Below are 12139 nucleotides of genomic sequence, written 5' to 3'. Positions count from 1 at the left end.
GTTCAACTTTGGTAATGTTCTAAACATATTTAGATTTAATTTAAAGCTATAAAACCTATATAGTCTTTTGAAGTAAGTATTAAAGAAGTGTCAAAAACAATTTTGAAGTAAATCTATGCAATAGTTTATTTTTTATAAAGGTTTTTATCGCCTGGGTCCAAAGGAACTAGACCTATTTTGCAACCTCATTATTCTCAATTGTTCAACTTTGGTAATGTTTTAAACATATTTACATTTAATTTTAAGCTATAAAACCTATATAGTCTTTTGAAGTAAGTATTAAAGAAGTGTCAAAAACAATTTTGAAGTAAATCTATGCAATAGTTTATTTTTTATAAAGGTTTTTATCGCCTGGGTCCAAAGGACCCGGGTGTGGTAAGCGTGTTACTTAAGGAAGGGTGGTTAACAAAGGTTAAGAATAAAAATGTTGTTAGAAGAAAAGCACACATTTGTTGCAATTTCATTTGATTTGTACAATTTCAGGAAACTTTATTGTATTGTTTAGCACGTTAAACTGCACTGAGAGAATGCGAACCTTAAGGCAACATTGGGTCACGTGTGTTTAGAAAACGATTTGAATATGTTATACAAACTAGTATATATGTTCTCATGGTAAAGTCAGTATCATGTTGTTTATGTTCAAAAGCGTGGAACTTTGTCACGTTTTCCTCTCGTCTATTAATATATAATTATTCTCTTTCTTTCTTTCTTTCTTTAAGGTTATATTTACTACATTATTACATTACTCGGCATACTTCAATTCGTTTACAATTGCTACATTCATACTATACCTTTTGTCTACACCAGTGCCATTCTGGAAGGTTTTTGAACTGTTATTTTCAGAAAACGCTGGACACTTTTAAACTACCTTCCATATTTAATAGTAAAAGTTTAGAATCATCGAATTGATGATGATTCATGAAATTCAACATTTTTACATCTTCCAGATATATTCTCGGATAACACTAATCGCTACAAAATGTCCTTTTATGCGGATTTGTCATCCTTAGAATCTCATCCTAAAAAGAAAAGAAGAATTAAAATTAGGAAATGGTTGCAAAGAGTATTGAATTATTCTAAATCGAAATATCGCAGGAAGCGTATTAAAAAACCTCGATCAATGTGGGGTGAGAATTGTTTAAACAAATATACACCACGTTCAAATTTATACTAATCATTTTAAAATATATATATCAATTTTATAGAACATACTAGGTTTGATAAATATTCGACGAAAACAACTTGTCCAAATTGTTTGTATTACATTGAAACCAATGTAAAACATTACAACACTCGTGTGACACATTTGATAGCTTTAACTTTATTACCAGTATGGTAAGATATTCATAAATTATTATAATATTTATAATAACAATAAACCCCCACCCTATTAAATTTGTCTTTATTTTATACAGTATATGCGCTTTGCCGTATTATTCTATCAACTTCAAAGATACCGTACACACTTGTCCAAGATGTGAAATTTATTTAGGAATCAAATTTTCTGAAAACAAATTTCCTTACACGATTGATCGTAAATAAAGATAATTGAATAACGATGTAAATCAAATCAAAGTTAAATTATAAATTGTTTGTATAATTGCATATAATTATATATATATATATATTTAACATTGTATTTCTGTAATATCGTTATATACCGACGTATCAATTTTGTTAATTGTCGGTAACGTAGAAAACTATTTACTAAAAATCAATTACCGATAAAACAGATTGGTCTCTGTTTTACCATTGAAATGACTCAAATGATAACTCAAATATTTGTATAATTTAACCGAATTTACCTCTTTTTTTTTCTTGAACTATAAAACGTATAAAGAGTGGCGTTAGTGGATCCACCTTTAAACAGAAAATCGGTGTAACAAGAATATACTGAAACCTGCCAGTCATTCGATAATTTAAGCCGATTCTTTTGTGCTTCTTAACGTTGTAATTAATGTTATAAAAAACTATTACAAATAAAATCAAATCAAACAAAATGGGATCTGTACGTGTAATCAACAATGAAAGTCAATTTTATAGTCAATTGACTGGTGCTGGTACGAAATTGGTCGTTGTAGATTATACAGCTACGTGGTAAGTTTTTTTTATAGGTTAGAATTTTTTTTCCCCCTTTAACTCCATGTATTACAAATATTGCAATTTTTTAATATCTCTTTTTTTTTTTAATTGTTATTTTTACCAATTACGACAATACTTTTATTTATAACAATGTGTAACATACATAACATTATAAAAAAAATTGATTGCATTTAAAGTTTCATTGACACATATGACTAATGTCAAAATATCATGAAAAAATATGAAATTTATTTGTAGGTGTGGACCATGTCAAAGAATGGCACCGGTATTTGAACAATATTCAGTTAAATATCCCAACGCTGTATTTCTCAAAGTAGACGTCGACAAATGTGCAGAAATTGCAGCTTCCCAAGGTGTCAGTGTAATGCCCACTTTTATTTTCTATCGCAACAGAACTAAATTGGGTTCCTGTCAAGGAGCAGATGCAGCTGGACTCGAATCGAAAATACAACAATATTATGGAAATGGTGATAACGAAGAATCTGAGAGTTCAGTTACTGGACATGTACGAAATAGCACTAATGCTTATTATCATATATTTGGAATGATATTACTTGCTGCAATACTCGTATATTGGAATAAGTATCAACCAATTCAATAAGAAAGTTGTGCGGTAACTTTCTTTTCTTCAATGAATTTTAACATTTCATTGTCAAACAAAGCATTTATTGGCTTTACAAACAAATATAGTTTTGATAAGTGGCAAGCGTTGATGATTTTTCAAGCCTTCCATTGAATCTTACATTTGATATTTTTAAAACATTCCGTATATTATTCTAGTATTACGTATTATTAATTTTATCATCTATCTTCTTCTTCTTTTTTTTTTATCTTTTTTTTTATTTTGATTATCATCAAACAAACATCTAAAACATCAACTAAAAATGAATTTAAAGTAATAATAATATATTGTACAAGTAGTTTTAACGATGTGTAATTAAAATAATTCTAATTACACAACATTAATGCAATAAAAGCTTCATTTCAAATAATATTATACGTCAATTATTAATTATCTTGTTTTTTTTGTTTGTTTTTTTATTGTACAATCCCATTTGATAGATTAATTTGATAAAAATGTCTTTAATTTGCAGATGGATTTAAATACATTCATTGCTAAAACGCAATGCGAATGTTTAAATGAATCGGACGATCACAACTTTGTTCAATGCTTAACAACCGACGATGGATATTTAGAGAGTGATTGCGATGAACAATTAATATTATCTATTACTTTTACACAAGCTGTTAAAGTACATTCCTTAAAAATCAAAGCACCAACAGATTCGGGACCAAAATATGTCAAGCTTTTTATCAATCAACCTAGAACTATAGATTTTGATATGGCAGACTCCAATACTAGTGTTCAAGATCTTACGTAAATATTTTTCATTTATTATACATATATAGATAGATAGATAAATAGATAATCTTTAATTAACCCAGCTTTACAGCCATGTGGTGTGTGTGACTTGGTTTACATTTTTGCTTTCTCCACTCATCCATCCACTCCTCTTCATTCATCCATCCCACTCATTCCTTATTGTTTCTCCTGCTTGCATCATCCCTTAGGCCTGTCTCTTCACTTCTTCTCCCTTTGTTATGTTCACTGCAAATCCTTCTTTGTTTCTCCACATATCTCAAGCATCCCTCCACTTGTTCGTTCATTTTCCTCTCTTCCTTCAGGTCTGTTCTCTCTAACTTTGTGCAACCTTCCATCAGGTGCCTCAGTGTCCCAGCCTCAACGCTACATAGTCAACATCTCCTCTCATGCTCATCTAACCAATACTTATTGAACTCCTCTAGCTAGGTTTCCACATCTCGCCTTTGCTATTAATCTCTGGCTTTCTCCTCTCTCACACCTGTTGAGGTATTCTAGTCTTGTTGCTGATCTTATCCTTGTATACTTCCTGTTGTACCTCGTTTCGTGTATCTTGTTGGTTTACAGTTGGTCTTGTGTTTCTTTGTCTCTTTCCTTCAGACTTACACTTATAATTGCACTTACATTTTTCTCATGCTGCCTTCAATATTATTATATATATGTGAAATTTGTTTATAGATTATCGTCAAAAGATATCGAAGAAGGAAATCCAATTCCACTGCGTTACGTGAAATTTCAAAATGTACAGAATCTTCAAATATTTATAAAAACTAATCAAGCTGGAACTGATACTACTAGAATCGATCAATTGATTATATATGGATCACCAATTTCAACAACCAATATGGGTGAATTTAAAAGAGTAACTGGTAAAAAGGGAGAAAGTCATTAAAGTAATATTGAAAACAAAATGAATTCAAAAGAATTCTATTCTAAAATAATAATTGACCATGGTTACGTAATGATATAATAAATGTTAAATCTTAAATATAAAGATTGCATATTACAATTTACGTAATATTGTAATATGAGTAAAAAGTTTCTTCGTGTATTATAACTTTTTTTTTCTTTTCTTTTCTTTTCCTACATATTCGTTCAAATACTGTATAAGATATATCCTGAGATATATACTGTAATATGTAAACCTAATTATACCAAGGTATAAACACATTATCATCCCATATTCTTATGAATATTAAATTACTTTGAAATATATTTTCCAAGGATTTTTCATTTCTTTGCTATTTGTGAAAAACACGATTGTTCGTAATAATGAAAAAAAAAAAAATAATAATAATAATAATAAAACTATAAACTTACATACTGTATGCGTATTTTATTTGTTTCATGTTAATTTAATCATATTTGGACCATGGTCAGTCAGCCTATATTGAAAAATTACGAAACAAAATTTCATGCATTTTGTTGTATTTATATATTGTATTTGTAAAAAAAAAAGAAAATAAAATAAAATCAACGTAGAAATTGTTCAATTAAATTATACAGTAAATAATATTTCCAAAAGTTTTCTATATCATTTATAAGAATTATAATTAAAATTGTGTTTATATACATACACATTATACGTACATAAATACATTTCTTTTTTTTTTTTTTTTGGCGTAACATCTTTCTTAATATATATAAATTACGTGTTACGTTGTTTGTCCGCAATAAACTCCTAAACTACTGAACCAATTTTAATCAAATTTTGCACACTTTGTGCAGTTTTATCCAACTTGAAAGATAGGATAGTTTATATCTCAATTTATAATCAAATTATTTGTTTATTAACAAAGAGTCATGATTATCTCTGTTAGTTCGACGAGATTCTAACAGACAGCGGTATAAAGTAATTCGTTGACTTAAAGAGACGTCTGTATCGGACTGGATTGTGAGCCACAGTAACGCGTGGTTTAAATATAAAAATGTGTTCCAATTTGAAATGGAATATACAATAGAAAACCTTAATGTAACCTACTATATTACAAGAGAGAGAGAGAGAGAGAGACTTTTAAAAACTAATTAATTCTTATAAATATCTACAAACAAGTTTTGTGAATTCTCCAAAATCCTCCGCATCTGCAAGCACGTGTCCATCTTTGATCCCATGCTCTGATAGCAGCTGTTCTTGTCATGTTTTGAACTTGAACTTTACCACCACATCTAAAAGTATATATATTTACACATACATGATGTATATATATATACTTTTATATTGTATACACATTCAAATTGTACATGCAATTTTTAACAAAATACCTTGTACACTGTTTAACAAGAAGCGGTTGTTTTCCAAGATATAAATGTCGAATGGTGTCAACTACTTGTCCACTATGCATACATCCCTCCACTGGATTTAATTCAGGTGTATATAATAATTGTTCAGGTTCTATACCATATTCCAACTAAATTCAATGTAATAGAATTATTTTCATATTTATACAAAAATATATATATATATATTTATCCATAATTATAAAAGTGGTTTATGTCAAAATTAAGAAAAAAAAAACAAAATGAATTTATCAGTAATTTCACGTCACAAATTATTTTCAATTAAATTAAATTGTTTGTCCGCAATGGACTCCTAAACTAATGAACCAATTTTAATCAAATTTTACACAATGTATGCACTTTCAACCAACTTGAAAGATAGGATAGTTTATATCTTAATTTATTACGAATTATTTGTTTATTAACAAAGTATCAAACTGATTGTGAGCCACAGCAACGCGTGGCAGGGCACCCCTAGTTTAATATAATTTTAACGTTATTGTTAAATCGTAATTGTTATTTCAATATTACTTCATATTAATTTAGTATTCAAATGTAATCCTTTGAATATCTTGAAAAAAAAACAGATGACTTACAATTAGACCACTTTTATAATTATAAACTTATTAAGAAAAAAAAAGGTTAATTTTTAATTACTTGCAAAGGAAGACTTTGATAAAAAACAACTGGCGATGTTAAAGCTGTAATACTACTGCCTTGATGTAACTGAGGTATCATTATTTGATTTGGTAACAAACAACAATCATCTGAAATATAACAAATCATTGAAATAATACTGTTAATTCTAACTTATTTATATATCTATTATAGATTAATATTATTTACTTATTTACAATCCAAAATTATCGATAAATATACCACTCCTATAATCATTATCTTTATCTAAATATATAAAAAATACGTGTCACGTTGTTTGTCCGCAATGGACTCCCAAACTACTGAACCAATTTAAATAAAATTTTGCACATTGTGTGCAGTTTCATCCAACTTGAAAGATAAAATAGTTTATATCTTAATTTATTGCGAATTATTTGTTTATTAACAAAGTATCGGAATGATTGTGAGCCACAGCAATGCGTGGCGGGGCAGCACCCCTAGTATTTGTATACTTTCTTTTATATTTTTTTTATTATTATATTCTAAATAATTCTAATAAATTTAATCTTGTTTATATATATATATATAAAAAAAAAACTTAAACTAAAATTAATTATTAATCTACATTTTATATATTTTTAATTTTTATTCGCATCATCTTTCTCGATAGTTTTAATTTCTAATACGGGTAATTCCGAGTTACTATCATTCATTTTAACTGTACAAAGATCTAAACTATCTTTTTTATTATCAGATTTAATAGTTTTATCATCAACTTCTATAAATACTTCAGTTATTTCATGTTTCGGACTTTCCACTTCGGCAATAAAATATTCCGATTTTCTTTGTGCTTTATTTTCATCATTTTCTTTATCATCTTTTTTATTATCATTAGAATTATTATTTGATTTATTGTCAACAGAATCAATCGTAGATGATGGTATTGATGAATTTTCTGGAAAAAATCTCGAATGTCTTTTGTTTAAATCATCCTTATTATTATTATCTTTATTTTTCTCAGCTTGCTCTGCCTGACGTATCAAATCAATAAAAAATAAATCTCTCGGAGACATTGGTGTTTTTGGTGATGATAAAATATTTGTATTAGTATCTTCTTCAAATGGAGTTACAGTAACTAATGTCAAATAATCTTTCATCGAATTTTTATCAACGTCATTAGTAGTATCTCGTATATCATCGTTCATTTTTAATTCCTTATCATTATTTGTTTTCATATTATTTGAATTAATATTGTCAATGTTGTTTCTTGATTCTCTATGAATTACCAAAGGTGGTAGATCATTTTTTCTTTTAGAATTTTTTCGAATAACACCACCATCTACATTAGAATCATTAACATTTTTCTCATCACGATCTTTATTATCTAATAACGATGATTCAATATCAATGTCTGTTTTATCATTTTTTTTATTCACATTATCTATCGTTGATTGAACATTTTCACTCATTAAATAAGTATGATTATTTGTATCATCCGAACCATACGATCTTCTTTTTACATTTGCATTGTGTTTTACATTTTTCTTCATACATTTCCAAATATATACGAGCAATGTTACAATTAAAATCCAAATAATTAAAGCTACTATCCAAAATAAAATAGGCCAGTATTTAGGCCAATCATATAGAATATAAGATGAATAACACAAAGTCCATATCAATGGACACATGATAAACCAAAATCCTATAAATATGCAACACATAATTATCAAAAAAGATGATATTCCAAATGGTCTTAAACATGATCGTACAATTTTTTTAGATCCTCCTTCACTTTCTCTCGATATCATTTTATTTTCATTCAATGCCAATGAATTTTTGTGTTTAACCGCAAGTTTATTGGCCATTGTATATATGAAAAAATTTAATTATTATATAACTCCACAAATAAACAAAATCACACCGTTGTTTTACATTAACAATTATACGAAAAAATATATTTTTTTCATTAATATTTTTATACGTATTAAACGATCACTTGAATTTATATGCACTGAATCAAGAAACTTTCCTTTAGGTTTTACATATAAATGAGTCAGGAAGTGGTATCTTTATCTTACTTCCTATACAGACTAAATATATCTTTGATAAAAAGAAATAGTACAGAGCAACTTACATATACATGTATAAAATACTTTCTTAATTATATTGTAATAAATACGCAACATAATATCTAATAATACAATCTTTTCATATAATAATTAAAATTGAAATGATATGAAATATAAAACTTACCTATTAAACCGTCATCTATTTGTTGTTGTGTTTCACCATTAGGTTGTACAAGTTTGGACAATAATCGAAATAATAATGCCAAGACATCGAGATTATCCGCACTGCGTAAAAATACTGGCAAACACAATGGACGAAGAAGACCCCAAATTCGTATGATGACCAATAATTCTCTTATTGTGTTAAGTGCCTTATGATCTTTGAGTAATTCGTACTGCATTTGAAACAAAATATAAGAAGAAGAAAAAAAATGATACTTATATGTAGAAATGAAGACATTTTTCAAATAAATAACAAAAAGATAAATAGATAAATAAATATACTAACACCGCCACTTTTCATTTGCATTCGTTGTTCAGGAAGTCGTGCTAAAAGATTTAACGCTAAATCTGCAACCCATTGAATTAATTGTTGTAAAGATTGCAGGGTGCTCGGTTCAACTGTAAATTCTTTCGGATCAAGATGTAGTAGTACCTTAAATGATAGAATATATTATTTCATTAATTCAAATATTATCAAATTTATAATATAATGATGAGAAAACAACATACTTTATCGACATCACTAATAGGTTCTGTAATTACTGCAGCTAAACTTTCAGCAGGTCCTTTATCATGAGATATTAAATCCGATGGTCTTAACAATGATTTAAAAGCTGTTGCCACTGAATGTACCATAAGTAAGGAAGATAAATCAGCAGCTTTGTTTTGACCAGATACTATCATTCTATAAATAAATATTAATAGAATTCATTTGTTTTTCTGTCATACTATATTTGATTGATATATTTTATAATTTAATATATATATATATATATACCTATACAAAGATGTTTTAATAGAGAGAAATTGCACATAAAGGTACTGTTGTATGGGTTGTGTTTGTCTCGTATAAGAAGCATCTAATCGTTCACACAATGTTTCTATCATTGAACCTCTTAAACATAAAAGTACATCCAACCAATCTAAACCAGTAACTAAACAATATTCCAATAATGTACAAGCATAACCAAGTGTTAATGATGATCCTAAAAGTATAAATATTATAATAAAAATTACATATAATATATTTGAACAATAATGAACTTTTAAACAAATAATATTGGAAACATACCTCCGTCAGGTAAAAGTTTGTATAAATATAAACTCCCATAATTATCGCATGCCAATAGAACACATCCAAGCCATGAAATATCCATGTGAGCTAAGGATGTTGAACTTTTGAAATATTTATTAGTAGGTTCATCTTGTCTCCATGCCATATTTAACGATGAATATGATACTTCTTTCAAACAATCACGATTGAGACAATGAATTGAAGAATCCGCTAATGCAACTATAACATAACTCGGTGGAGGTAAAGTTGTAATGATAGGCAATTTGGTAGTAGTTATCGCAGTAACCGGTGATTGACAACGATATTGTGACTGATGTTGCCAAACCTATAAAAAAAATATTTAATATTTTAATTTGTATTTTTGTTTATATATCTATAATTAATCATTAGGATAAATGTATGCATCTACGTACCACCGTTTTAAATGGTTCCAAAGTCTTTGGTTGAAATAACTTATGAACCGGTTGTGATTTCTCCCTTAATTCCCAAACTTCTACGAAACCACCATTTTCACTATTTGCTGCAACTACTAAAGAATCTGCATCTTCTCTTACAACAAACTTAAGATGCGTAACATTAGTACCTAAAAAAAAGTATAATAATAATTATTAATAATTAATTCATATATAGATTAATCAACAAATGTCAATATATTAAACTTACAAGTATTATCTTTAGGTGCTCCATCTTGTAAAAAAAAGCTTGGCAATGCTTGTGATGTAATTGTACATTTCTCATCGGTTTTACGTACCAATACTCTGTAACATCTAATTGGTAAACAAATACTGCCACTGCTAACAGCTACCAAAAAATGTCCATCTGTAAGAATATAAAAACAATATTTTATAAATTATATATATAGAATTATTTAAATATTGTTAGAAAAAGATATTAATAAATATACATACTTTTGCCATAACAAAGATCAACAGATGTTATTCTATGCCGAGTACTGCCTAAACTTTCGGTAGAGGAACATATAGGATTTTGAAAGTCTTTTGTAATCATTACAGCACCGACCATTCCTGTTGTTGAAACTACTAATACACCTTCAGCTGCTCTTCCACCAAATTGTCTTACAGAAGGAGCGAAAGGTAAATGACTGAACTTCTCGCTATAATGAATACTATCTTTCTTTTCAGCTACTAAACCAGTCTATCAAAATGATAAAATATATAATAAATACCTAGGATTATATTCTTAATAATTTATATATTATTTATCACGTGTAAAACCTTTTTTCCATTGTGAAACCAAGCTGCGCCTAATATGTGTTCACCAACAAAACATGTGCAACCTATTAATGTCCAATCGTTGAGAACGTGGTCTTTGAACATCCACAATTGAACGTTTCCAATTGAATTAGCAACGACAAGTTTGTCACCAGGTAAATTCCATTCTAATGCTGTAATTGAATGCTTACTGGACAACACTCTAAAACAAAAGAGAAAACAATTAGAATAAATAATATACAATGTAATTTTGATCATAAAACGCATTTTGATTTTTATTCAACTTACTTGTGAGCGTGCCATGGCATATTTAAATCAACAACGTAAACATGAGAACCCCATGTTTTACCATTGTTATCATCTAATTCTGTAACTGTCGTAAATGCAGCAATATTACGACAAGACAATGTACATAATGATTGTCCATTGTAAAGACTAAAAATTCAAATCAAAGTAAAATCAAATGATAATATCATAAAAATGTTTATATAATTATTAACAATTGATAATTTAAATATACATACCTTTCTTGATTAGAGAATGATTTAGAGAATACTTTTCTATTGACGGTATAAAGCAATTCCATTTTTTAATGAAAGATAAAATGTTCCTAACCACTAATTATATATATGTATATATAGGTATATTATTTATAAATCAAAATGATAGGAATGTAAAAAAATTATATATACTATTGATAAATAAATAAAGTTACATAATTATAATTAATTAAACAATTAATAATACGATAAGTATTAAAAAATAACATAAACGTTTGTAAAACATTCAACGATGTGTCACGTTAACCTCATCACGCGTATAATGTCACAATCGATAAATCGTCGAATGGTCGATAATCGACCAATAAGCGTTCGATATAAAAGAACGAGTGTGAAAATTCGTAATTTAATTTTGATTTCGCTTTCGTTTCATTTTTTCTTTTATATTTTATATATTATATATTAAAAACTTTACAAATATTAATATAAATATATTTCTTTTTTTTATAAATATAATAAATAATTAATCATTATTTGAATAAATCAAATCGCGCGAAATTCAAATATTAAAATGTCATTGGTTAAATTTGAGCGCGTGATTTTAAATAAACAAATCAACGATGATTTAAATATTGTGTAGTATATCGTAGTATATAAAA

At 27.7% G+C, this 12139-nt stretch overlaps 4 protein-coding genes across 4 annotated transcripts; 2 read left to right on the top strand and 2 right to left on the bottom strand.

Moving 5' to 3' along the window:
• The first annotated feature begins 303 nt into the window (after positions 1-303).
• Positions 304-1542, top strand: LOC149032119 (uncharacterized). The gene is made up of 3 exons (XM_089173986.1): positions 304-1127; positions 1206-1335; positions 1416-1542. The coding sequence occupies exons 1-3, from the start codon at positions 980-982 to the stop codon at positions 1540-1542; spliced, it is 405 nt and encodes a 134-aa protein (XP_089030112.1). The 5' UTR covers positions 304-979.
• Positions 1543-1831: 289 nt separating this feature from the next.
• Positions 1832-4803, top strand: Txl (Thioredoxin-like). The gene is made up of 4 exons (XM_015333954.2): positions 1832-2097; positions 2341-2608; positions 3198-3481; positions 4163-4803. The coding sequence occupies exons 1-4, from the start codon at positions 2000-2002 to the stop codon at positions 4374-4376; spliced, it is 864 nt and encodes a 287-aa protein (XP_015189440.1). The 5' UTR covers positions 1832-1999; the 3' UTR covers positions 4377-4803.
• On the bottom strand, positions 4711-11822 carry MED16 (mediator complex subunit 16). The gene is made up of 14 exons (XM_015333953.2): positions 11505-11822; positions 11269-11415; positions 10984-11182; positions 10657-10903; positions 10412-10567; positions 10162-10331; positions 9746-10073; positions 9452-9659; positions 9184-9358; positions 8960-9106; positions 8636-8846; positions 6419-6528; positions 5747-5892; positions 4711-5650 (listed from the first exon to the last, which is right to left on the bottom strand). Exons 1-14 carry the CDS (start codon positions 11564-11566, stop codon positions 5527-5529), a joined length of 2430 nt encoding a protein of 809 aa, XP_015189439.2. The 5' UTR covers positions 11567-11822; the 3' UTR covers positions 4711-5526.
• Positions 6608-8629, bottom strand: LOC149032118 (uncharacterized). Its single transcript, XM_089173760.1, has one exon. The coding sequence runs from the start codon at positions 8245-8247 to the stop codon at positions 7018-7020; it is 1230 nt and encodes a 409-aa protein (XP_089029886.1). The 5' UTR covers positions 8248-8629; the 3' UTR covers positions 6608-7017.
• Positions 11823-12139: the final 317 nt, after the last annotated feature.

The sequence above is a fragment of the Polistes dominula genome, unplaced genomic scaffold (genome assembly GCF_049000335.1).
Source record: "Polistes dominula isolate Pdom_NZ unplaced genomic scaffold, Pdom_raw_medaka contig_75, whole genome shotgun sequence".
Classification (NCBI taxonomy): Eukaryota; Metazoa; Arthropoda; class Insecta; order Hymenoptera; family Vespidae; genus Polistes; species Polistes dominula.
This window is presented reverse-complemented; position numbering and strand designations above follow the sequence as displayed.

Coding starts and splice junctions, on each gene's coding strand:
- Txl (XM_015333954.2), top strand. CDS start 2,000: ATGGGATCTGTACGTGTAATCAACAATGAAAGTCAATTTTATAGTCAA. Junction 2,098..2,340: donor GTAGATTATACAGCTACGTG/GTAAGTTTTTTT, acceptor ATTTATTTGTAG/GTGTGGACCATGTCAAAGAA. Junction 3,482..4,162: donor ACTAGTGTTCAAGATCTTAC/GTAAATATTTTT, acceptor ATTTGTTTATAG/ATTATCGTCAAAAGATATCG.
- LOC149032118 (XM_089173760.1), bottom strand. CDS start 8,247: ATGGCCAATAAACTTGCGGTTAAACACAAAAATTCATTGGCATTGAAT.
- MED16 (XM_015333953.2), bottom strand. CDS start 11,566: ATGGAATTGCTTTATACCGTCAATAGAAAAGTATTCTCTAAATCATTC. Junction 11,416..11,504: donor TCATTCTCTAATCAAGAAAG/GTATGTATATTT, acceptor TTGAATTTTTAG/TCTTTACAATGGACAATCAT. Junction 6,529..8,635: donor AATAGATGACGGTTTAATAG/GTAAGTTTTATA, acceptor GTTATATTTCAG/ATGATTGTTGTTTGTTACCA.
- LOC149032119 (XM_089173986.1), top strand. CDS start 980: ATGTCCTTTTATGCGGATTTGTCATCCTTAGAATCTCATCCTAAAAAG. Junction 1,128..1,205: donor AAAACCTCGATCAATGTGGG/GTGAGAATTGTT, acceptor TCAATTTTATAG/AACATACTAGGTTTGATAAA. Junction 1,336..1,415: donor TTAACTTTATTACCAGTATG/GTAAGATATTCA, acceptor TATTTTATACAG/TATATGCGCTTTGCCGTATT.